A 27,016-nucleotide genomic window follows, 5' to 3' on the forward strand; every position below is an offset into this window, starting at 1 on the left:
GGCTCTTAGTGACCCTGCAAGATGTGTTCTTTTTATGGCCCCGATCTTTTTCTTCTTTTAATTAATTAATTAAAAAACACTTTTCTCCTAAGCCTTCTGATGGGTAGGGCATGTCAGAATAATAGAAATTAAAACAAAGAGATGAAATATAACACTTTGAGAGTGTCCAGCCGGGAGTAGATTGTTTGTAATTATTTAATTATTCGTTGGCTGGGGGCAAATCAGGGAAGACTTCCAGAAAGAGGAGTAGAACTTTCAAGGTAGAGCTGGAGGAGCTGGGAGAAAAGGAATTCCAGAGCCAGCAGAGCAAAGATGCAGGGGCAGGGAGGTGCCTCAGGTGTCCTGGGAACCAGAACCACTCGTGGCTAGCTGAAGGCATGAGCAGGAAGGACCACTGGAAAGGTAGGTCATTGTCTAGTCATTCCGAGCCTAGAGTGCAGAGCTCATGATTTTGGATTTAGCCTGGACCCTGGAGGTCAAACACTGGCTGATTTCATTCATCCTGCAGATGGCTTTTGTTTGGCCCGTATAGCACGTGTGTGTCTTTTTAATTTGATCCAAATTTTAAAAATATGGACATTTCACACACAAACCAGCTTCTCTTTAAACATGGGAAGATCTGGCTTCAAGGAGACAGTCAACAGGAGCCTAGTAGCTGATTCCCTTTCAGGCAAGCCACACAGGGACCCGCTAGCAACTGTCTACCCGCCTGGCCCACTGTGACTCATTTGTGGCCCCCTGCGGACCCTACCACAGAGAGGAGGGCCGTGCAGCATTGCGTGATGCCAGCTGGTATAGTCATGGGCACTAAACGTGTAATTTTCTCTTGACTCTTTCAGGTAATTTCTCAGGCACTTCTGGCTGCCCCTTTTGGGCTGCTCCTGGTTAGATTTAGGAAATCATTGGAATTTGTCCAACATACTACCAAGGATTTCCCATGATCTTCCACACCTTTCCTTTTATATCAGCCTTTAGAGCATCACTGCCTTCCATTTATTTCCCCTGAGCTACCCAAAGCCTGACCGCTGCTCTAGATGTCCAGACCCTTGCCTGTGTTAAGAGCAGTCTTATGCATTGGTCAGTGAGGAACAGAGGGTAATTATGTGCCGCCCCAGTCCTGCACCCAGGGCAGGCATCATTAATCAATCAATTCTGGCATGCCTCCCTGAGTTCAGACTCAGCATCAGAATCTTTCTCAACTGCACTTCAGGCAATCCCTACCAATCGATCAAGTCCAGTCATAGATTTGACATAATCTGACTTGCCCCAGGACAAGAGGATTTCTGATATAAACTGCCCAGTTGAGATAGGTCACAGGTATAGTCTTAGGGCTTTTTTCTCTTTCAAGATTTATGATGTTAGGATCTTCTTTCTGGGGGCTCCCAGTCATAGAGCTATTTCCCCCACCTACCTGAGTGTTACTGTTCTGTTAGATAATCCTAGGCGATAATAGTTTCCATTTATAAAAGCCTATTTTGTGCCAAGGCTTAAGATATGTAGTATTTTGCTGTCATGGCAAACCTGCAGCTAGTTACCATTATGCCTAGTTTACAAATAAGGCTCCAGGTGTTTAAGTGAATTTGACTACGATAATAAGTGCTGGTAAGGGTGGATGTTCAAACCCACAGCTATCCAGCTCCAAAGTCCAGCGTGTTTCTACCCTTTTACGCAATTTCCTTACTTCTCCCTTCAAGTTCTGAGTTAGGGGAAAACCTTACTCCTTCACATCTGGAGGAACAAGAATCTTTCCTTCCTATTCAGATTCCAGGGACTCAAAGGAATCACGCTTAGGTCTGAAGGATGCTTAGCCTAAAGACCCTCAATCTAGAGAAGCCCCAATGTTTGTAGCTACCACTTGCTCCGAACGGTACAAGCGCCTATTACTGGAGGCTTGACTTGGGAGCCTCAGGCAAGGAACTCCTCCTCTGATACGTTGCTGGTCGAGAAGGCCACAGAGGCCGCCCCTCCACTGCTCCCCGGCCCTGCACTGATGAGGACGGTCTGACTGGGTGTTGGCTCACATTTACCGAGCACCTACGATTCATCAGGCTCTGTGCTAGGCGCTCTGAGCGCAGGTCCTTTGATCCAGTTGATGGTCTTTGAACCACACCATGTCACAGTGCTCCAAATAAACCCACTCCTCTAGATGATCACGCAGAGTAGGTGTCCACAGATGAGAACAAAGAGGGCACGAGGCAGGAAACTTGGCTTCTAGCCCCACACTTGGAGGGAATGAAAGTCATAAGGCAAAAAGAAGACGTCTCTTGGCAACCGTCCTCAGGTACCTGGGATTCTGAACAGAATCCCAGCCACAGATGTGAGAATGAATCAAGAACATACATGAGAAAAGTAGAAACTAACGAAGAGTAGAAATCAGCACTTTTTCATGCTGTCGGTGATGCCTCGCACCAAAGTCTCCATCAGCCAAGTGCAGACTTGGTGACGTTCCGAGGGAAATTAGCAGGGCCCAAAGCAGTCACTTCACACACTAGGAAACCAAAGGCATTTTCTTCTTTCCTGTCAAGAGGAAGAAAAATAGATCGAACAAATAACCTCATTCAAGTGAAATCTGATGAAAAGCTGGTTATAGGGCCTTGGCAATGCCTGGTATGTAGTGACCATCCATCTCCACTTGCCCAGGACAGTCTCGTGTTATGCTGGTTGTCTCAGTGTAATTACAAAACATACTCCTCTTTCCCCTAAAAAGTGTCCTGATTTTGACAATAACCTGACTATACAGTCACTTTGCTTCCATAGCAGGTTTCAACTTACTGCCCCTTTGGCCTGCGCACAATATATTGGGTTGAGTGTATTTCCAGTGTTCAAGGAAAAGTTAGTCTGCACAGAAATCCATGTTGTCAGAAAGAAGCCTGTGCTGATGAAATTTCCACTCTTCCCCCTCAATCTGCTGCGTGCACACACACTCAGCATCTGCTGTCAGTCAAATCTTGGATCAGTCTTGCAAGCTTTTATGAATCTCAATTCCACCACTAAATGTCTATTGGAGTCACAGGCAGAAGGTGCAGATATGGAAGATTCGAGTGGATTTAGGGGTGATGCAGCAAATATCTGTACTGGGCAGAAGACTGGGAAGTAGGGCTCGGGGCCTCCCAAAGTATGCAATAGTTATAATAAATCAGGCCGCGTGTGTGTCAAAAGGGGAAAGGTCGGTCTCTCTTGTTCCCCTTTCCATCTTGTCTACCTCCTAACCCGACCCCAGTTGACTCATCCCAGGAGCCCTTTTCTGTTCATTCCAAACAGGATATTCAGTTTCCTCCTGCAGCCGAGACAAGCCGGCCAGATAAACACTGGCCAAGAAGACCGGGCTTCCTTGGCTGGTAATTGAGGAGTTCAGCAGGCGGGAGTCAGGGCTCTGTGGTCAGGGTGGCATCTCATTTTGGATACACACCTTGTATTAGTTCCTATCACGTGCAGCTTTGAAGGCCAATCAGAGGGCCGTGGAACGCCCCATTTTCCTGCGAGTGTGAAAACCAGCTCCCTCCCTCACACTGATGAGAAAAAGAGGCAAACTTTAAAAGAGTGGGACAAGAGCGTCACCTAGTGGCAAAAGCATAGTTCATTCATTTGAGAGAAGAAACGTAGTGTTGACTACTATATATAAAAGATAACTAATGAGAACCTACTGCATAGCACAGGAGCACTATGCGGTGCTCTGTGATGACCTATATGGGAATGGAGTCTAGAAGAGAATGCATATATGTATATACATATGGCCGATTCACTTTGCTGTACGGCGGAAACTAACAACATTGTAAATCAACGATACTGTAATTTAAAAAATAAAAATAAATAAATAAAGGTAGTGTTGAAAGACCCGTGGAATGTCTGCTGCTTCCTAGGGGTTAATGTTCACAGCACAGAGGTGCTTTGGGATCAGGAATTGAAGAGAAAGAGGCCCTGTCCTAAAAGAACCCAGTTTTATCGAGGGACACTGACATGCACAAAAATTAGAAGTGTGATACCTGCTGGGATGGCGGGAACGTGGGGTGTTTTGAAAACGCAGAAAAGGGACACTTGCTGGTGGAATCAAGGAATGTGTCACAGAGGTGCTGAGCCTAAGATTAAGTGGGAGTTAATTAGCTCCGGTCTTGGCTCACCCATCCCAGCGAGGTTGAGCGTGGCACACGGCATCCACCGGCTTACACTTTCCTGTGACATGCCCACATTTCTCATTTCTCAGATTGCTGCAAAAAGCCAAACTAAATGGAACTTTTTCTTCCTAAACACACACCGGATGGGGGGTTTTCATCTTTTTTGGCTGCACCACGCATCACGTAGGATCTTAGTTCCCTGACCAGGGTTTGAACCTGCACCCCCTGCATTGGAAGCGTGAAGTCTTAACCACTGGACCGCCAGGGAAGTCCGGTTTTCATCTTTAACATAACATATATTAGCTTTTTAAAAGGCCTGCCCCACATTGAACTGTGGGAACTTACGAAGCATCTTTTTTTTCTCGGCTGCGTCGGGTCTTCGTTGCTGCACGCGGGCTTTCTCTAGTTGCGGTGAGTGGGGGCTACTCTTCGTTGCAGTGTGTGTGCTTCTCACCACGGTGCCTTCTCGTTGCGGAGCACGGGCTCTAGGCGCACGGGCTGCAGTAGTTGTGGCTAACGGGCTCTAGGCACGCCGACTTCAGTAGCTGTGGCGCACGGGCTTAGCTGCTCCGGGGCATGTGGGATCTTCCCGGACCAGGGATCGAACCTGTGTCCCCCGCATTGGCAGGTGGATTCTTAACCACTGCGCCACCAGCTGAGTCCCCGAAGCATCTTTTACTGTCACTATGAACTTGAAAGCAATCCTGGCTGCAGGTGTTTTCTTCTGAAAGTACACAGGTACTCGACTCTAGCTGTATTTGAATCACCAAAACCAAACCTGAATCTGGTAGAGATGTGCCAAACGCAAACTCTGAAATTACCCATAGCGTTGCCGCCGGGGCAGTAACGTACAGTTCCCTTGGTGGCTGGCCCTCTCCCAACTTTGGTTCTGGAGAGAGTTAGGCCTGGGTTTATATGATCCACTCCTGCTCTTTTAGGAACAAAGAAGATTGGCTGAGCTTGTTGACGAGTTCTGGCCCCGAGGGAGTCACCCTTTCTCACCTAATGTCACGTATCTGTAGGGGGCCTGGGTAGGGTCAGTGTACAGATACTATAGTCTGTGGCTGTGTATGAAGACCAAGACGAAAGAGGCGCTCATTCATTCGTAAGCCTTCACTGGCTACCTTAGGATTGTTTTATCATTCTGACATTTTAAAAAGGCTGTCCAAATACATTTTCTTGAAAGAAACATTTATTTATGATCTTTATTGGTCAAAGTTTCAAACAAATCCAGAACAGGTGTTCACATTTCGAGCCTTTAGTGAGAGACACTACGTCACGCGTGAAATAAATGCTGATCCCGTGGGGTGCTCCCCTGACGCATTTAAATACTGGGCTGATCAGTCAGAAGACGACCTATGCGACAGAATCTGCTCAGAAATCTGCTTGAAAAGGGCACGATTTAAATCCCATGTGGTTTTTCACAACATAAATGTACTGTAACTTATAATAATTTCAAAACAAACTCCCCAAGAATCAACTCTCTCTTTACATAAAAAAAATAATCAATTTATACTCTTCTTGAAAGAACTCCAACAATGTAAAATAAGTTCCAATTCCATATATATATAATATATGTACATTTATAACTTAGGTGCTCTGTTTCTCTATATACTTTTATCCATGCATCGCGGCAGGGGTGGACGTGAGGGCTACAGGGGCCTCTCGGAGAAGGCAGTGTAGCTTCTCACCCTGGCAAACAGCAGGGGCGTGTACATCTTGTCGATCTCGAAAGCTGTGACCGCAGTCTCTCCAGTTGATCTGGAAAGAAAGCACAGAATCACTCATTACCAGGAGATATCAACTCATTTGAAATCCTTGCCTTTTTTGGGGTGGTGGTGGGGGGGAGGAGTTTATTTTAGGCTTTAGCCTTTTTTAAATTTAATTCATCTCAGTCAATTCTAAATAATATAGTGTATTATAGAAAATTTGAAAAATTTAGAAAAATGTAAAGAAAAATCACTCATCACCCCATCACCCAGATACGGCCTCATGAAGCATTTCTTCCAGGCACTTCAACCTTGCTATCAAACTTTACTGCTGAGATCATACTCTACTTGTCATCCTGCCTTTTTAAAACATTATGACATAAGCATTTCCTCACGTCCTTAAATACTCTTCAGAAGCCATTTTTGTGGCTGCATAATATTCCACTGTCTGCTTATACCACATTTACTAAATTCTCCTTTTGCTGGAGATGTAGGCTGTTTCAATATTTGGCAATTAAAAATGATGTTGTGATATTTTTGAATATGAACAAAACAGATCCCTAAGAGTAGAATTTCTAAGTCAAAGGCTATAGACTTTGTAAAGCTCTTGTTAAAATGTATTTTAGAAAGAATTATAATCCTAGAAGAGAATTTAATGAGTTCATATTTGCATGATCAACAGCACAATTACAGTAATTGTGCTGAATTACTGGGGAAGCAGGTGACGAGTTACATTACCACAGCTTTTAATTTTCTCCTAAAAACAAAAAAGGAGAAATAAACAAAAACATAAAATTCAAGTGACTTTATAGATATTATTATAAGGACGTCAACGTGATCATTAGCAGTTACAAATGACGTCACTTTTTGCTCTTAAGATGTGATGCTTTTCATTTGCTTTGTTCTACTTCTGGGTTTGGTTTCTTTCTTTGAAAAGAAAAAAAAAAAAGATTCCACTTCACAAATTACTCAGAGAAGCAAAAAGAAGATAGCAGGACCAGGAGGTAAGGATGAGAAGAGAGAAAAATGCTCTTTCTCAGCTGTCAGGACCTCCCAGATGAGTGGGAAGTTATTTGTAAGATGGAAACGTGACAGAGGGAGTTTTCAACAACGCAGTCAAGGTTGTGAAGGAGGCTAATGGAAGCTGACCTCACAACCTGCCTCTCAGAATTCTGATTTCAACTGGATGGAGACCCTCGGGCACACACCGGTGTTCTTTCAAACCTAACAACAGCTAAGATCTGTATCCACGTGAACTGACATTTCACTTTCCTAATTCCTTTTTTTTACTTTACTCATTTCTGCACTGTTCCTTTCTCACACATTCTCATCTGTTCATTAATTATTTCATACAAGCAAATCCTAACTCATAGGACAAAGAACTTTAAACAGGAACCACTAATAGATTTGGCTTTGGAACACACGAAATCTTTTCAGCAGACTTACTTTCCTAACTACAACTTATTTTAAATCTGGGTATAATCGCTGGGGATAAACCAAATGGAAATAAGGTGAAAAATGATCAGACTGAAACATGGGAGAAGAAAAAAGGCCTCGGTGCTTTACAACTGCCTTGAGTAAGCCAACGAATGAAGTCACGCACGGACAGCTTAGTGACCAGGCACCACCCACGCACGGAAGCTGCTCTCAACCCCACGGGGTCGGTGCCCACTCGCACCACCATGGGCAGTGGGCAGGAGCTCGGAACGCTCCACTTCCCGGTCCACTTTTAGGTTTTTTCCAGTTGGCCGTTTCCTTCGTCTGCAGGATTATTATGCTGTGGTTTTGCTTTGTAATCGAACGTTCACTCTGAGGAATCAAACCCTATCTGAGTCCCTCAACTGAACAGGAAGGACATGTCTAGTCTGTAACCTTGGGATTTTTACTGCATTCGCCTACTTGTAAGTAATATGACACGAATGATGTATCCAGATGAGTTTGTTGAATCTCTGGTGGCCACTGGAACACAGCTGAAGCCCCACGTGAAAATTCTGATCGGCTTCTTGTACAGGGACACGGCGAAAGTATCTGTATTTATAGTCAAGTGGTTTCTGTAAAAGAAGAGAGGTGCATGAGCAACAGTGAGGCCTCACTTCACGACAGAGACAGAGAGATGGATGGTGCTACACCCCAGAAGCATGTTAAGTTACACACTATCTGCACATAGTAAACAGCTATTTTGGTTATCGACTGAGAATGTGTACGAGTGCCTGGAAATACACGAAGGACTCTAAACGCAGAAGGCTCTTGCCTCCATCATCACCATCTCAGTCAGTCATCACAACGTCCCCAGGTGTGACGTGCGACCGCATCGCTGCCGTGTGATGGCCGACAGGATGAGGACCCAGGGCGGGCAGCCCAGGGCCAGTGTCAGAGATGCGAACTAAAGTTCCTGTCTCCCATCTCTAAGCCTAGTATTTCCTTCTACTCGGAAACACTTGGGAATTTTTAAAGAGGGCAAGTGATAAACTGGTGAAGGCTGCAGAAAAAACACTGAGTATAACTGATCCTTTGCAATAACAGTAAAATAGTCAACGGAGAAATAGATGTGACAAGGTTCACTGGAATCACACTTCTGTAAGTACTGCTAAAAACACCAGAATGTCGCCACTATGCACGGCTTCACTGAGTCATATTCTGCAGAGAAAACTGGTCATCAGCATGGGAGTCCCTAAACTCTCTTATTAGATAAAATCTAAACAGCTAGGGCCTCACGACTCCCCAGCTCTGACCTCAGTAAACTCACGGCCAAGGTCACAGTGACAGCAAGCAACTCTGCCCCTCAGGCTGTTGCCCCCCCACCCCCCGATTCCGGGAGCCAGAGGGAGCCAGAGAAGCCACAGCGGAGGGCCACAGGACTCACAGATGAAACCCGCCCTAACTATTCCCATACATGGTGCTGGGGGTGGGAGGGAGGGGGAGTTTAACACAAGAGAAACTTCATTCAAGAGCTATATTAACTATAAAAGCACCAGGCAAGTATTTATTCTAACTACCTCACAACTGACTTCTTGAGTACACATTAGCGTTTTCAGCCAGGACTGAAAAAAGGCACATGCGGAAAAGCTGTGGAAAAAATTAGCCCCTTAATCTGTTAAGAGAATTTAAAATACTCTGGAATGTAATAATTCAGCCATCGTATTTACTTGGCATTTTTTTTCCTTTTGTAAGAAAAGGAAGAAGGAAATTATCTCACTTCAGCTTATTTCCAGTACAAACTGAAATTCTAAAAATATCCTTGTGAAAGAATTATCTCTATGAGTCCATTTAGGAAGAAAATCTCCTAGGATTCAAAAGGAGAAAAGCAAAAACATAGTCATATATAACTGTACTAGTTATTTCACAGGAATAACTAATAGTTACTTTGGCTTTACGTTTTCATGCGTAAGAAACCCGGACCAGAAGAGGAAACTTGGAGAAGAACAAATAAGTTGATCCAATAAAAAATAACTGTGTTTTAGAAACCCTCCAGCTCTCCTCAGAGATATGCTGTAAGTCAACACCCATATTGTATAAATTACAAAACGGTATTTTTTAACCTTTCTAATCAAGAATGCTTGAATGAGCAGGGTAAGAAAATTAAAAGGAAAACTGCCAATTCCACCTTGCATACTCACTTCTTCTTTCTTCTTAGTTATCACAGCAAATACTTTCGTCTGATTGTCTATATCTTGTGACAAGCGATAATGACCCAGTAGAATTGCATCAGTTCTAAAAATTAAAAAAAACCCAACACTTTAAATCTATTAATCCGTAATGTGTATTTATTTAAGTAATCGAGAAGGTAATGGGTTAGTTAGAAGTGTGTATTCAACTTGCCTGAGGGCAATCAGCTAGGATGTGAGTAAGCCTAGTCTCCGAGGCCCCAGACCTACGGAGGGACATCTCTGAGGAGAGGCCCAGGGATCAGTTGAGTTTTTTTTTTCTTTTGGCCATGCTGCATACAGCTTGTGGGGTCCTAGTTCCCCAACCAGGGATTGAACCTGGGCCCTCAGCAGTGAAACTGCTAAGTCCTAACCAATGGACTGCCAGGGAATTCCCAGGATTGGTACTTTTCACAAGTGCCCCAGATGACTGCTTCTTTAATCCAGTATTAAGTTACATAATCTGCAAGTTACCACCTAAAATTTGGACTGGATAGAAAACTACAGAAAGACACTACCTGGTATTCCTGGTTCTTAAACGCGGAACAATGGACTGGGGCTCCTCAGGGGTGGTCAGCATCATCACGTGGCCATCTGGGAAGAACCTTATGTACCTGTGGAACAAGGAAAACACCAAAACACCACATGCAAATAGAAAACACATCCTTATTTACTGGTACCGAAACCTATTTACTCATGGCCGCTGAGCCTGCGCATCCGGAATGGAAATGTCATCCATCCAGAATGGAAATACCGTGGGCCAAAGAAGTGGCAAAACATCATTGACACAAACATGACCTGTGAGGCCAGCAGAAGAGAACCAAAGCATTTGTGTGTTTTTCCCCAAAGCACTAACTAATGTCAAACGAAAGCGAGGCCCAATGCTATTACAGGGCAGTTACCATAGCTTACTCGTTTCTCAGTGACACTAGTATCTGGTGAACAATAAGCCTGAGTAACAGCACAAGCTACCTGACAAGGCAGAAGACACGGAGGAGCTCTAAAGTGACTTCACAGTGATTCTTAGGTTTAGAGCCCAGGAGGAATTAACTGATTTATCTTAACCTACTGGTTCTTTGAGTGCAGTTCCTGTTATAACACCGGATGAAAATACTGAGGGCCATTTTGTGGATAAATGCAAAAGCCACAAAGAACAGATGTCCAATAACTAACGAACCAATACTTGGAGAGAGAGAATTTTTCACTCACTCAGTTTACTACAGTTGTACCTGTAATATTCCACTTGGTGCCAGGCTCTATAGAAACCATCAAGAGACTGTTCCCCTTGACGAATATACGTGGTTTTACTGATATACACTCCTGTAAAAAGAAACAGGTTTTTTAAAAAGAACATAATAAAAAACTTTTACAACCATGTAACATGTTCCCAGTTTTGTTTTTATTGTGGCTTCCTTTAAATATACTTATAGTACTCTGCTCTGTTATAGAAAATTAAGACTGTGTATTTCTCAAAATCAGCACAACAGGTCACCATTGCTCTAAACAGTTCAACTTACCATCAAACCGAACACGTGGCCTTTCTAAAAACATCTCTCTCCAGGATGTATATGCAACAAGTTTAATACAGCTTCTGCCCCAAACTTTCAAGCATGCCAAACGCCATATTTCAGGATCTCTAGGTAATAAAAGCACAACATCAGTACATATAACAGGCGAGTCCCTATCTGCACTCAGACATGAGAAACATTCCTGCCACCAGCCATCTTCTATTCAGCAATATTGGTTGAGTGCCGGCCAGGCACTGTCCTGGGCACTGGGGACAGACTGACGGACAGGGCAAAGGCCCTGCTCTTTTACAGGGAAAGCAAACAAAAGAGAAGAAAACGAGAGAAAAGTTTTAGGTAGTGTGCTCAGTACAAAAAGAAACAAAGCAGAGTAAAAGGACCAGGACGATGGTGGTGGGGAAACAGAGACTATTTGTTTCTGGGCAGGTGTCTACGGTGACGAGGAAGGGTATCCTGGCAGAAGCCACAGCATGCAAGGCCCAAGGGCTGGAGTGTGGCCAGCACGTTCAACAAGGAGCGAGAAGGATCATGCGGCTGCAGCAGAGTGACTGGGTGAAGTGCAGACTACGTGCGTGAAGAGGCGGGCAGGGGCAGGTGACGTAGTGGTCTACAGGCGGGAGTGGCCCTTTGAGTGAAGTGGAGGCCACTGGAGGGTTCTGAGCATGACTGATGCTTTTAAAAGGTGACTGGTGGTCTACGGAGAATGTGCTCCCGGTATGTAAGAGCGGAAGCCCAGAGACCACACAAGATGCCAATGCCATAATCCAGACCAGGCCTAATGGTGGCTGAGCCAGAATGGTACTCGGAGAAACAGCGAAACAGTCAGACTGGAGGTCAGTTACGAAGACAGCACCAACCCTAACCCTAACAAGACTTTGTCATGGGATTACTGCAAAAAGCGACGCAACTGACATGGTTCTAATACAACTCAAAATAATTTTAACGCCATCTTTAACGCTATCTTTAACTGAAAACATTCCGTTTTAAAGACGTAGGAATTACTTATATTGAAGCCAGACTGCAAAAAGAGATAAACCGCCCAAATTTACATTGCAACGTATTTAAATTTTTTTCTTTTAACAAATACTTTTATAACCAAATATTATCCTACCCCTGAAAATTTATTTTCTTAATTCCCTTTTTGTTTTCTCATGTGTAATTAAAAGGAAAATTAATGGAATAACAGTGCTAGAGACCCCAATTTCAAAAGGCTGGGTCAATCCACTAGGTGCTTGATAGGTACTTGTTAAACAGAAATGCACACAGAATCACCAAAAAAAAACCCAAAGGCTTTGAAGTAATTCAAATGTTTTACCCAAAACACAAGACTCCAAATGAAATTAGGTTATTTAAAAACAAGGCATCTGAATTTTAAGAACTACATAAAGTTATAAAAAAAGTTCTAGATGCTAAGGATAAAGTATTTATTTTTATATAAGACATTCATAAAGGATTACCTGTCTTAAATAAAGTTACTCTAAACTATGATTATTCTTCACATAACCAGATTTTAAAAGTATAGCTCTTTTCCCAATTTTACTGAAAAATATTTGACACACATCACTGTAAAAATTTAAGGTGTACAGCACAATGGTCTGATTTACATCTATTGTGATATAAGCCACAATAGGTTTAGTGAACATCCATCATCTCATACAGATACAATAAGAAGAAAAGGTCTCCTGTGATGAGAACTCCTAGGGTCTACTCTCTTAACAACTCTCTATCATATGGCGATGGTAACCATAGTCACCATGTTGCACATTACATCCCTAGTACTTATTTGTACCTTTTGACCACCTTCTTCCCTCCCCCACCTCTGGTAACCACAAGTCTATTCTCCTTTTCTATGCAGATGCCACATGTAAGTAAGATCATGCAGCATTTGTCTTTCTCTGACTTATTTCACCTAACATAATGCCTTTAGAGTCCATCCATGTTGTCACAAATGGTAGGATTTCTGCATTTTTCATGGCTCAATAATATTCCATTGTTTATATTTACCACATGTTCTTTACCCATTCATCCATCCACGGACACTTAGGTTGCTTCCATGTCTTGGCTATTGTAAATAATGCTTCTATGAACATGGGGTGCAGATATGTTTCAGAGTTAGTGTTTTTGTTTCCTTTGGATATATATTCAGAAGTGGAACTGCTGGATCATATGGTAGATCTATTTTTAATTTTTTGAAGAACCTCCATACTGTTTTCCGTAGTAGCTATACCAATTCATAATCCCACCAACAGTGTGAAAGGGTTTCCTTTCCTCTACATCCACATTTATCTCGTCTTTTTGATGATGGCCATTCAAACAGGCATGAGCTAATATCTCACTGTGGTTTTGATTTGCATTTCCCTAATGACTAATGATGTTGAGCAACTTTTCATGTACCTGTTAGCCATTTGTACATCTTCTTTGGGAAAACATCTATTCAGGTCCTTTGCCCATTTTTTAATTAGATTTGGGGTTTTTTGCAATTGAGTTGTATGAGTTCTTTATACATTTTGGATATCAGCCTCTTATCAGATATATGGTTTGCAAATATTTTTTCCCAGTCCATTGGTTGTCTTTTCACTTTGTTGATATGTTTTTCACCACTGACAGAGTTGCTTAAAAAAAAAAAACAGTAAGTACCTGGCACAGATATAGAATCCTCTGCACACCTGTGACAACTGCTCTAACGATCTGAGGTCCAGGTCGCTCGACACCACCCATCGGAAGATGTACATCAGGACCTCCATCGGCAGCGCTGCAAAGGAAACTATCCTCTCAGTGACTCTCCTTCCTATACATCACTCTGCTGTCACGTTCTCCCTGCAGATATCTTTATGTATTCCTTAAATTTTATAAACCGCACCTTCAGTACTGCTCAGAGCTACAGCACAAGTATATTTAACTACCCAGAAGTAATAATGGTTCCTAACATCAAGACACAAAATATCTTTGTTTTTTCAGTATTGAACAGATCCAAAAGTATTTTTATAAAGTACCCCTTTCCCTTGGAAGATCATTTCATCATCAAGATACATAAAAATGGATATGTTAGAAAAATAGTCTAGTATGTATGCGTGCGTATGCATTTGTTAACATTAAAAAATGACTTCCATCTCCTTGGAAATTTTCAGTTGTCCTCCTCTGGAAAGTCCCATAGCTAAGTAAACAACATTTAACATATGAAAAGAAAAAACCCCATCAATTTTTAAACATTCAGCCCATCTCAGGACTACCGTCCAACCTGGCTGAAGTGCCTGATGGTGCCATTGTTCCTCCGGTTTCCTGAGGGCCGCCCCAACTCACACATTTACCCTCGCAGAGCATCACTGAAAAAAGAACGGCACCCTTTTTTTTTTTTTTTTTTTTTGCAGTACGCGGGCCTCTCACTGCTATGGCCTCTCCCGTTGCGGAGCACAGGCTCCGGATGCGCAGGCTCAGCGGCCATGGCTCACGGGCCCAGCCGCTCCGCGGCACGTGGGATCTTCCCGGACCGGGGCACGAACCCGCGTCCCCTGCATCGGCAGGCGGACTCTCAACCACTGCGCCACCAGGGAAGCCCAAGAATGGCACCCTTTAACAACTGTGCTACAAACTCCACTCTACTTCGGATCTTGAAAAGCTTATCAGTATGCACAAATTAATTACAATTAGATCTCCCACCATACTTTGAACTAGAGCAACTGTCTGACAAGCTATCTGACCTTGTAAGTTTGGAAAACGTAAATCTAAGGAAAAGTATTTCTCACTGAGTTATAACGACCACGAAGTCACACCTGATATGTGAGTCTGACTGCTCTCAAGTTCGGGCTGACACAGTTTGAGCACAGACTCCTGAAACGTGAGCTGCTGCTGGAAGTAGGACAGGAGGTCTGCCATCTTGCTGTCATCATCGGTATCTTCGATGCTGAGAAAATAAGGGAGGTGAGTGAACGCAGTGCCACAGTCTACACAACACAGCTTAGAAAATGATTTTCCACAGTACTTTCAAAATCTGCTTTAGAAAAAGTCATCCAAAAGCAAACTTCTTACTACTTTTTTTTTTTTTTTTTTTTTGCTGTACGCGGGCCTCTCACTGTTGTGGCCTCTCCCGTTGCGGAGCACAGGCTCCGGACGCGCAGGCTCAGTGGCCATGGCTCACGGGCCCAGCCGCTCCGCGGCATGTGGGATCTTCCCGGACCGGGGCACGAACCCTCGTCCCCTGCATCGGCAGGCGGACTCTCAACCACTGCGCCACCAGGGAAGCCCCTCACTACTTTTTTTTTTAATATGATAAATGGTTACCCTGCCTTGCAAAGGAGTACCATACCAACTTTTTGAAGAAAAAAGCTTCAGCAATTTTAATTCCCACAGAGAAAGAATTTAAATTTTTGGATACAGGTGTTGAGATTTAATTAATTAGTTTTATGGCAAATAGAGATTTCATGAATTAGTAAAAAGATACTTTCAAATGATTTTTTAAAATCTTATGTAAATATATCCTTTTAAGTGACCACAATCCATTGTAACTGGATAAAAATAAAACATACAAATGTTATCTGAGGTGCTTACTTACCAAGGGTTTTCTAACGTATGTGCCTTATTACCCTACCTTTAGAGAGGAAAATATGTAATTTTAAAAAGCTGGGTCCACAAATAATTTATCAGTATGAACAAATACATAGCTAGAGTTCTAGAAAAATATACAGCTTTCCATTTTTGCTAACAGTAACCTTAAAAATGGTCAGACTTACAAAAAGGTTGGATGAGGATGCAGTTAGAAAACCAGGAAGGGCTTATTATAAGACAACAAAGGGCACATGCGGCTGAGGCTAGATGGACTGCAGGGCTATGCTACCAGCTTTTTACAGAAGGCAAAAAAAATAGCAGAGGCTTTTAGGGCCTGTTAAGTCTGTTAAGAAAATAAACTGTACCCTTAAAGAACTTTCATAGCATCTGGGTTTGTGTAACAGGACGGGAGAGAAAGAAATGTTCCTTTAATGTTTTAATACAACCTTTCTCAACAGCCCTTGGCGTCTATCAAACTGGCTCAGAGCTGGGTCTAAAGGACTCTACCCAAATTCAAAGAAGGTTTAGAAAAAGCCCCAATGAGTCCTTTTGAGTATGAACTACCTCACGTTATTAAATCTAATTTAGTGAACAATATTATTAGCCCCAAACAGACAATAAATGCTGACTTCATCAGGATTTTTTTAATACGGCTTAGCCAAAGCTTAAGTGTTAATACCATAAGCAGTTAAACAGCACTGGCGATCAGCGCTAAGTTACCGATAAAGGTAACCTCTTAATTGTTTCATGGCAGAACTAATATAATATCTCATCACCAAAATTCTATTTTTCTATGTACTGCTCATTTTAAACCTGACATCCTTTTGTGGGGACAGACTCCCTTCCCTTCTACTATAAGCTTTGGGAGAGAGAGGGGTTAAGCCAATACAATTTTATAATTGTTTTACACACAGCTTCAAAAGTATTCGCTTAAAAATATATTCTCTTGGTCTCTGTCCATATAAACAGTCAATGCTACTCCATGACTGTGATGCCAATGGCATCTGTACAATGAAACACAGTTTCTTTGGGTTTTTTTAGGAGCGCTTATGTCTTGCCCGTGTTTTTAAACAAATGTTACAGTCTTAACAGTATTCTATCTACAACAAAGTCTGGTTAGAGTCCAGCATTTTCCTAATAAAAAGCCTTTTAAAAAATGTATTATTTCAAACGGATAGAAAAGGAGAAAGACTAGTGTAATAAAACACTATGTACCCAATTTCAACCATTAACATTTTTCAGGCTTGCCCTGATCACGTTTTAATAGTTTTGACTTTATACGTTTCAGAAAGTTGAAATGTGTCCTTTAATTTACTCCTTTCAGTAATCACTGCTTTTATTTAAAAAAAAAACTCTTTCATCACCTAATTTTTGTTACACCTGTTTAAAATATGCATTTCTATATTTTACTCTTAAAATTTCCCTAATTAAAAAATTTCTACAACTTTATAAACAAGTCTTTACATTAAAGACTATATAACAACAGAATTAGCACCGTCTTCTTATCATTATCATGTTAAGAGTCAACAGGGCAAAGACGCTTAACTTTAACAAACTCTATATATTACTGTCTATCAAATTATGTACGCACTAGCTGTTTCCAACGCCATCACCATCTGGAGACCGGGTATAAGTAATCTTGAACTCTATATCAGGTACAAGTTGCATAGCCCTACGATAAAACTTGATGGCTAAAAGAAAAAATAAAGCTAAATTAGCTATGACCACACATTTTTGTCATTTCCTTTGATTACCCTAACTGTGGTTTAATTTGGTAACTTTCTTTACAAACAGCCAAATTCCCTTTTTCTACATGCAACAGTCGCAGTCAGCAAACTTATTTCCAAACCCTACTAGTCAGAAATAATCTTTTTCTAAAGCTCTCACGTTACAGAAACTTAAGATGTTGCATTTTACTCTTATCTTTTAGCCCATCTTTTCCCTCTGCCTCTCACATATTGTCAGAAATGATCTTATATGTGGCTGTCTTTCTCTGTGCTTTGAAAATGCCACTGCTGCAGCCCCAACAAAAACACCTTTAAGCAAACTTCTTCCTAGGATGCAGAAAATAAAACATTTCCTCCTGAGTAGAATAAGGAGAAGGGTTTTCTGGAATTTACTGGAATTTATTCTTCAAATCCAACTTCCTTTAGTCCAGCTGCCTCTTATTTAGCTAAGTAACCTATAAAACCTGTTTTAAATCCATCTGCTGGCCAGGAGGTTTAGAACTAGAACACTGAGCAGTCTCTCCCACAGAGACATACCACAGAACTTGGGGCTGCAGAAGCTGACTAGTTCTTTCCCCACAGATGAAGCCCACTCAGTTCAGTCCACTCTGCCGTGTTCTGCTGCTCTGGGTGAGTGACTGTAAACTACGTGGACACAGGAACCTCACAGGCTAATCAAGACTGTGGCAGGATACCACCATTTGGGCCCTTTTCATATCTCAGAGTGAAAATACCCCTAGAAGAAACTTGCAAATAAATGCAGTAATTTTGAAAATGTTATTTGGGGGGCATTTTCGAACCACTCAAGTGCTAGCATTTTTTTCCATGCCCCAATTAACAGCTTTTCTATCAGGAAATGAAAGCCTAATTACAAACCTAATCTGGTAAACAGCCCCACCACTTGGTTTACTTACACATTTCTACTGGCCTAATAAAAGAGACAATAAGGCTGAAGAGTATTCCTTCTCTAAAATGTACATTAGAATTTAGAAAGCATGTACATGTTCCTCCATCTACCCTTCATAGTCTCCTCCTCTGAAATAACGTTCACCTACAAAAGGCGCATATCCTATTTTTTCAACGGCATATCCTGCTATTTTTCAATAAGCAACAGTATTTTTAAGACTTTAATAATGAAGAATAAATACTAAACCCCAAATGTAGAAAAAGGTTATTTGACTAATCCTACCAATATGAGATGTTTCTCAGCAATATTTTTTGGAGAGAGACAGGTTATATAAAAATACAATTTTTATTTTTTAAAAATCAATATCAAATATAGAGACTGATGTTCTGTATAAATATATTCTTATTTTTTAAAAAATTGGTGAATAGCAAAGAGTTCTTATTCAAAACTGTCAAGACAAGATGATCCTGGGACCTGAGTTTTTACCTTCATAGAGAGCTCCATTTTGTTCTTCTTCTACTGCTTTTAGGAAGAGTTCTCGAGCCTATAAAAATAAACAGTGAAAAACAATTTCTGAAAATCTGTACTAAAAGTGAGCGTGGGTGGTAGAAGGATAGCCTTTTCAACAAATGGTGCTACAGCAGTTAGACATCCACAGGCAAAACAATGAATGTCAAACTCAACTTCATAGCTTACATAAAAAGTGACTCGAAAATGGATCAAGGACTTAAAAGTGAAACTTTAAAAACTTTTAGAAAAAAAAGAAAGAAAATCTGGGAGACTTGGGCAAGGAGTTCTTATACTTGACACCAAAAGCACAATCTATAAAAGGAAAAACTGATAAATTAAACCTCATCAAAATTAAAACTTCTGCTCTGTGAAATTTCCTGTTAAGAGGATGAAAAGGGCTTCCCTGGTGGCGCAGTGGTTGAGAGTCCGCCTGCCGATGCAGGGGACACGGGTTCGTGCCCTGGTCCGGGAGGATCCCACATGCCGCGGAGCGGCTGGGCCCGTGAGCCATGGCCGCTGAGCCTGCGCGTCCGGAGCCTGTGCTCCGCAACGGGAGAGGCCACAGCAGTGAGAGGCCCGCGGACCGCAAAAAAAAAAAAAAGTAATGACAACTCTAAATGGTGACGGGGATGTGAAGACACTGGATCAATCATACACTGCTGGAGGGAAAATGGTGCAGACGCTCTGGAAAACAGTTTGCAGTTTCTTTTAATCAAAGATGCACTTACCATACAACTTAGCAATTGCACTCTTAGGCCAGAGGGACGAAAACTCATGTTCATGCAAAAACCTGCATATGAATATTCATAGCAGTTCTAGTAATAATAGCCCCAAACTGGAAAAAACCCAAATGTCCCTCGGCAGGTGAGTGGTCAAACAAAGTGGGGTACGTGAACACCATGCAACACGACTAAGCGGTAAAAAGCAACAAACTACTGACACATACAACAACTGGGACAGACCTCAAAGGAATTAAACAACTTTTTGAATATCAAAATTATAGAAATGGAGGCCAGCATAGGGGCTGCCAGTGGTTAGGAATGGCTGGGGAGGAGGTGGGCAAGAGAGCGTATAACCATCAAGGTAGCAAGAGGGAGCCCTGTGGTGACAAAACAGTTCTGTATCTTGATTGTGGTGATGGTTACATGAAGCTACACGGCTAATTGCAGAGAACTATTTATACACATACAGACAGTGAAGTGCTTGGAAACCTGAATAAGCTCTGTGGACTGTACCAAGGTCTACTTCCTAGAAGTCTAGCTACGGAAGGTGTCACCGTAAAGGGAGGATGGGAAGGGTGCACAGGACTCCCGTGTGCTATGAATCTGTGATTATTTCAAAATTAAAATGAAACAAAACAAATATGAAAGTTTTTAGTTATCATGGTAATGTCGATTATTAAACGGCAAATTTTTGTAAAGAAAAACTTGGGTCTGATGGTATGAAGATGACAACCCCTGTGGAGTAACAGGATACAGTCAGCCCTCCACATCCCTCTCTCTGCATCCTCGGATTCAACCAACTGCAGATCAAAAATATCTGAAAAGAGTTCCACAAAGTTCTGAAAAGCAAGACTTGAATTTGCTGCGCAATGGTAACTATTTACTCAGCATTTACACTGCACTTACAACTATTTACAGAGCATTTACATTGTACTAGGTATTACAAGTAATCTAGAGATGATTTAAAGTATACTGGAGGATGTGCGTGGTTACACGCAAATGCTACACCGTTTCATACAAGGAAGGTGAGCATCCCCGGACACAGAGGGACAAATGTTGTGAAAACTGAAATGGTGGGTTGAGTGTACTTTGTGTGAACAAGCACTAGGAAAGAGGTGAACCATTAGAAAGCATTCAAAATTTTCCAGGATAAGGAAGTAATTACTGCATCACTATAAATCTGTTCAACTCAAAATATAACAAAATATTGCATTATGACCTTTGGGAAGGTGTTAACATTTAAACCAATTTTTTCCCCTTTCGGGCTTCTGTTAAACAGATTCAGAGGCATCTGTCTTTTAGACCAGGTGAATCTCAGGGGTGTATATTACCAAAGAGTTCCGGCAAGACTGTATACCTGCAGGAAAGAAGGAGTAATGTGTCATCCAAAGGCCTACAAAAAGTGGTGAGGGATGGACACCCTGGCACACTTGTCACCATCTTTCCAAGTACAACGCCCCTAACACTTAACTTTTCTTCTTTTGCCAGCTCCTGCTTTCCTCTGGTGTCTGCTGCTCTCAGTGAAGAGCCTCTCGTTGCTCTCCAAGGTCGAGATTCTAAACTGCTCGAGCCTCCACCTGGGGCAAGTTCAAACATCCACTGAGCTCGGAACCTCTGGAGTTGTGCCTGAGGGAAGAAGAATGTTTCAGGACCCCCCAAGGAAGAGGAGCTCAACTCTGGAACAATCTGTCAATAGGTCCAACACCGATGTCCACACATACACATATGCTAAGATAAGAAAACACTGTCTTTAAATTATTAAATTACTGAATACTACCATTAAATACCTGTTATCCTCCAAGATAATTTTTTGCTTAAGACTTTGAAGAAATTGTGAAATTTTGCCTAAAATAAGATTCTCTATACAGGAGAAATCTAATGGTATGAGAAAATCAAATTTTAACTGGAATCGAAAATGTAAGCCATCACTTAGGGACTGAACTTAGATGCTTTCAAACATTTCTTCCCTTGGAATGCATCACCTCAAAATCCTGTATGCGAGCCCCAAGTCTTTCTTTTAATAACCTTTCTCTTTTTTAAAAGTAATTATTTTTTCTAACACATATCATTAAAAAGAATCTAAACATAGAAAAAGTGAAACCCCCTCTGTGGCGGGCTCTGCTGTGCTGCCCAGACCCCCCCATTAGGAACTGCTGGGAGTGCCACAGAAGAACAGCCCTCAGCCCTCGCCCTGAAGTAGGGCCTCAGGGAGACCACACCCCTTCCCAAGTGCTCCCCACCCAACGACTGATCAACGAGAGTGATCAAAGACCCCGCTCTGAAAGGTCATTCTTCCCCGGCTCTGAGGAAGTCCTCGGAACTTCCGCAGGATTAACTGAGCTGGTCCACTGAGACTGCAGGGCAGTCCAGCTCCCCCAACCCCCTCAGGCTTCCCTCCCTGCCTCCCTGGCACAGGTGCTGACTCCAAGAGCACTGCTTAATAAACCTCTTTCACCCACCTCGGAGTCTGCTTTCTGGGAACCCAACCTGGGATGCCCTTCCCCCCAAAGGACATTGGTAATTGGATTGTATATATTAGTGCTGGCTTTTTAAAAAAAGAGTACAGATTTAAAACATGAAAGCTTTTAATAATTTTTCTCTACATTCTGCACACTGCTTTGACTCCCACCTTCCTATTACGAATGTAACACATATACCTCTGACTTAAGCATGTGGGATCTTAGTTCCCTGACCAGGGATCGAACCCGAGCCCCCTGCATTGGAAGCGCGGAGTCTTAACCACTGGACCGCCAGGGAAGTCCTAGCAGCACTCTTAACGCCTACTAGATGGTGCACTCCAAACGCACAAGTATTCTAAAGATTACAAATTCAGTAAGAAGCACTTAACTAACTACAGTGAATAGTTTTCTATTTCGATGCACAAAGCTCTACCCTATCCTTTTAAACGGCTGCAGAATATTTCACTGTATGGATGCATCATTACTTAACACAAGTGATGGATATTTAGGTTGTACTCCATTCTTCCATATAAACAATGCTACAATAACATTTTTGTATGTGTATATTTACTCACTTCCCCTATTATTTCCTTAGGATTAATTTCCCAGAAGTAGGATTGCTGGTTCAAAGGGAATGTATGTTTTTCATTTTGATCCATATTGCTAATCTTCCCTGCAAAAAAGCTGTAGCAACTTATGCTTTCATGTATACTGCGTGAGTGTTCTCAGAGCCTGGACAGCAATAGGCATTATTCACTAATCTGATCTTTTTTTAAAAAAAAATTCTTTGCTGATTTAATTTGTTGTTTCTGTTTTTGTTTTTTTTTGTGGTACGCGGGCCTCTCACTGTTGTGGCCTCTCCCACTGCGGAGCACAGGCTCTGGACGCGCAGGCTCAGCGGCCACGGCTCACGGGCGCAGCCGCTCCGCGGCATGTGGGATCTTCCTGGACCGGGGCACGAACCCGCGTCCCCTGCATCGTCAGGCGGACGCTCAACCACTGCGCCACCAGGGAAGCCCTTAATTTGTATTTTTAAAAAATTATTAGTGAGGCTGATTATCTCTTCTAATGTTTCATAAATATTTATATTAATTTTTTCCATTAGTTATCCATTCCTATCTTTCTATCCTATGTTGTTACTACTTTTATAAGGATGTTACATCTGTATCAGAGATATTAATCCTCTTCCCCTAGATGGTAAATAGTTTTTCCAGTTAATTATTTCTTTTGATTTAGGAGGTCTTTTGCTATATATGGGTTTTAAACTTTTAGGAGGTCAAATCTGTCAATCTTTTTCTTTGAGGTGATGGGTTTTAGTCATGCTTATGCCTTGGTTTGAACACTTTAAACCCACATATTGAATTACACAGCAGCAATTACTGATATTCCTTTTTACAGAAAAACAAATCTATAACATAGTCATAACTTAACTATTCTAAAAACCGGTATGAAGATACAGCTACATTCAATGCAAATAAGAACCTATGAATCTTCATAATTATGACCAACTCCTGCTTATGTATGGAAAGCAACAGAATAAGAATGAAATGCACAAAGGAAGAAACATGCCTGCAAATCTGTCTCAGCAGGGCGTTCGTTTTCATCCTCATCTCCTGCCCTGACAGCGTCGGAATGACAATCTTCCTCAGCTTCTGCCTGAGTGGGGGAAAGCAAACGACGCTCAGGAATAAGCAAACACAGTTTCCCTGGTAACCTACATCTCCTATTCAGCTACCTGCCCAGTGAAACACACAGCTGCCTCTCTTCTAAATCTCTTCTTCACAGGTAAGTTAAATGATTCCAGTCAGAAAAGTCTGACACTTTAATTTTTTAATACTGTAGAATAAACAACTTCACTGGGCTCCAGCTTAAAATGTTTTGGTAGGTGGTTAAAAAGAACAACTTTGCTTCAGAAAATAACAGTTGGTGGTATAGAGTTCAAATAGTTTTTGTTTCATGGATCTCTTAAGACCATATAGAGCCCATATATGGTTGTCCCTTCTTTACACAAACTGGAATGTTATTAATGTGTGAATGACTTTAGTCTAATAATATTTTAAATGTACTAGAAAAGCTCACTCAAATCAAAGACATGTAAGAGTGAAGGTTTTTGTAAAGAAGCTCCTTCCATTTTTTTTTTTTTTATAAATCCAGATTTTCATATATTGGATTGACTTAAAGTGGAATAAAGCTGGGCTGGAACTACTGTGCACGGCTTGGGACTTAACAGAAGCCTCAGGTCAGTTTCTGTCCATTTTATCCTTTTATTCTCCATAAATGTTTGCTAAATAAAACTGGATCCTATGTTCCAGTGAAAATGAAATGTTGCCTAGGTGTGGTCTATAACCTAACACACTTGTTAGCAAATAAGACTTGCTCAACACTTCAAGTGTTCAGTCCTATAAAGAAATGTGGCAATCAGGGAAGTGACTTTGAAGGTTAGTTAGAAATAAAAATAATAAAATCTATTTAACTTCACTCATTCCAAACACGGTAAGTTTTACAATTGCCAATTGGGGTTGTAATTTGTTCCCAGGACTAAAATGTCTGTATTAACACCTAGCTTTGAGCACAGCAACCAGATATACTTGCACTACTTCATAGCACAACACAAACAAGCCTGGCTCCCTATCTTATCTCTAGCAACCAGACTTACAACAGAGGTGCCTGTGAGATGTGAACTAGTTAGTACGTGGTAAAGTGCTTGGCACCCTGGAAAGGCTAAATCAGTGGAGAAATAAAAGAGAAAGGCTGAGCCTCGGATGAACTTCCAGAAAACTGGAAAATCTGAGCATCAATGCACTGTCAAATATATTTTTTTAAGTCTCTTTAAGCTGAGAGCTTTTCCTACTCAGATCATCAGTAATGGGAAATTACACAATAAAAGGGTTTGAGTTTATAGATCTAACAAGTGTATTTCTCTCTCTTCTCAAATAAGGGTCTGCTTTATTACTATAAACTCTAAGGACAGCTAATGGAAGGGGACCTTGGTCCCTGGGGTATCGCAGTAATTCAGCCTCTACCTCTAGCCCAACAGCCCCACCAAAGTGACTTCAAGAGCTCCCCCTGCTCTCTCCAGCCCCGCGCTTTGGCACACGCTGCTTTGCTCTCTGCATCTGGAATGCCTGCATCTTCTTCCACTTGGCTACTTGCTACTCATCCTTCATGATTCAGCTCAGGGATTATCCCAGGAGGAAACAAATTCTGATCCTTTCACTTGCCTCTTTGGTTTTCCCATTACACTTGTGCTGGTATCACAGCACTTAAGACTTGTATTGAGATTTCGTCTCTTTCGCTAGAAATCAGTGCATTGGCATCAAGATCTGAGGTCTGGCACTATGCCAGGCTGATAATAAGTGCTCCAAAAAATGAATTAACAAATAAAATGCCATGAGGATATATAATGCGTATCTCAAGGATGAGGTAAGGAGACAGGAAGCCTATAATACAGACAGCATCTTCTCCCCTGGGCTGTGTTAATAGAGCTCTCATCCACTAAGACTTCGATTTTGACAGTATGGTGACAATAACAAGAACCATCAAATTTGGGGTTTTACCATATGCTCTTCAACTCAAATACCACTTGAAATAAGTAGGTCTTTGGCTGTCATCCAGAAATTTTCCCTTTGTTTTTCATAACTGAGTTGGACCTAACATCACCTTTCACTAGAGTAGCTCATGTGTTCATCCTTTTACTGTTTTACACATGGGACTAATGAAATACAGAAAGTTAAGTGCTTAATCCTGGTCAGAGAACTATTTCTGAAAGTTTAAAAGCATAGTCAATTAGTGTTTTTCTATTCACCAAATTGACTTCATAAAATAAGTTCATTCAACCATTCGTGTATTAAATAAACACTTGGGTGTCTACTATAAGCTAATGAGTTTGGGATCATTTCACTCTTGAATCACTCAACTTTAGCCAGAGATTAGTTTCTCGGAACGACAATTTATTTGAAGCCAAAGCAAAGCAGCATGGGGCAGAGACTACATAGGCCAACACGCAATAGCCCCATGGAATCTGCTTTGTCAATTTCTGGAGCTTTGCTCAGTTCCTCCATTTGGACCGCACTGACGCTGCTTGGGCCCTCACTGCTGTGAAATGAGACAAAATCCCTCCAACCCCAAGCCACCAGGACCGCCAGCCAAAACCCTGCCCCAGGAACTGCCGCGTCCTGGGGCGAGCGTCTCCTAAACCCAGGACTCCTTAAGGGGTCAGAACGGCGGCTCCACGGGCAGGCTTTTTGTTTTGGAGGGGCGGGGGGCGGCGATCAACAAGTGTCTCCACTTGCCAAGGCTCCCTCCCGTTTTCAGATGTTGCGACGGCTCACCTCAATCTACGCTCGCTTTTATTAAAGGGACGAGATCGGTTCAATGCCCTCAGCAGGCCGAGAGGCGTTATTCTCGGCCGTCCAGCAAACCCGCTCTGCTCACCTGGAGACCCAGCTAGGGGGCTCGGCAGGAAGGAACCCCGGGGAGCGGGCAGGACTAACACTGTCCGCCACCCTCAGGCCAGGGCCCCAGTATGGTGGTAGCCGTGCAGCCCCCAACCCTCGCAGGTTCACCCTCTCCACGTCCCCCGGGGCTCCCCGCAGGCCCGGGCCGTCCCGCCCGCCGCCCGCCCGAGCTCCTCGGCGCTTTACCATGCTGGCGGGCCAGCCGGCCGCGGCCGAGGGGCTCTCGGCGCCCCTCGGCACCGCCCCCGCGAGGAGGTGCCCCGGGAGTCCGGTGTCTACTCCTGCCGTCTGCTGCAACGGGACTTAGCAGAGTTCTCGGTCGGAGAAGCGCACCAGGCATCGGCAGTAACTGCGGGCCCGGCGTACGGCAGCCATTTTCGCAGGGCAGAGGGCCAGATCGCGGCGCGCTGGGGCGGCGGCCGGGGACTCGCGGAGCGCAGGGACGCCTGGGGCCCGCCGAAGCCGAGGACTGTGCGCGCACCGGAGCCTCGACCCTGCTGGAGACCCCGGACGCCGCAGCGTAGATGCACCCCTGCCGCGGAAACCTGCGCCGGCGCAGCGAGCATGCGCAGTGCTGACCCGCCGCCGCCCGCGTGGGCTGCTCTGCTCCGCTGCCCGCGCACTTCCCTGTGGAGGGCTAGGGACGTGCGCTTTCTGTGTGCGCGAGGGACAGCCCGGGTGAGGTCAGCCCGGGGTGCCGA

The 27,016-nt window shown here is 42.8% G+C and overlaps 1 protein-coding gene across 2 annotated transcripts; it reads right to left on the minus strand.

The window, feature by feature from the left end:
• Positions 1-5,292: 5,292 nt before the first annotated feature.
• FBXO9 (F-box protein 9) lies at positions 5,293-26,691 on the minus strand. Of its 2 annotated transcripts, XM_060021658.1 has the most exons (13): positions 26,502-26,691; positions 23,428-23,514; positions 20,870-21,025; positions 18,654-18,711; positions 17,125-17,224; positions 14,762-14,892; positions 13,629-13,743; positions 10,983-11,101; positions 10,695-10,785; positions 9,984-10,079; positions 9,439-9,532; positions 7,721-7,872; positions 5,293-5,873 (listed from the first exon to the last, which is right to left on the minus strand). In XM_060021658.1, exons 1-13 carry the CDS (start codon positions 26,502-26,504, stop codon positions 5,765-5,767), a joined length of 1,311 nt encoding a protein of 436 aa, XP_059877641.1. In that variant the 5' UTR covers positions 26,505-26,691; the 3' UTR covers positions 5,293-5,764. The 2 variants fall into 2 exon arrangements, with proteins under 2 accessions (XP_059877641.1, XP_059877642.1); XM_060021659.2 differs by lacking the exons at positions 23,428-23,514; positions 26,502-26,691 and having other exon boundaries at positions 20,871-20,983.
• Positions 26,692-27,016: the final 325 nt, after the last annotated feature.

The sequence above is a fragment of the Delphinus delphis genome, chromosome 10, assembly GCF_949987515.2.
Source record: "Delphinus delphis chromosome 10, mDelDel1.2, whole genome shotgun sequence".
Classification (NCBI taxonomy): Eukaryota; Metazoa; Chordata; class Mammalia; order Artiodactyla; family Delphinidae; genus Delphinus; species Delphinus delphis.

Excerpts from the sequence above, each read along its gene's own strand:
- FBXO9 (XM_060021658.1), bottom strand. Across the intron at positions 10,786-10,982 it reads GCCACGTGTTCGGTTTGATG|GAGTGTATATCAGTAAAACC; the intron begins GTAAGTTGAACT and ends TTCTTTTTACAG. Across the intron at positions 9,533-9,983 it reads TTAAGAACCAGGAATACCAG|AACTGATGCAATTCTACTGG; the intron begins GTAGTGTCTTTC and ends TTTAATTTTTAG.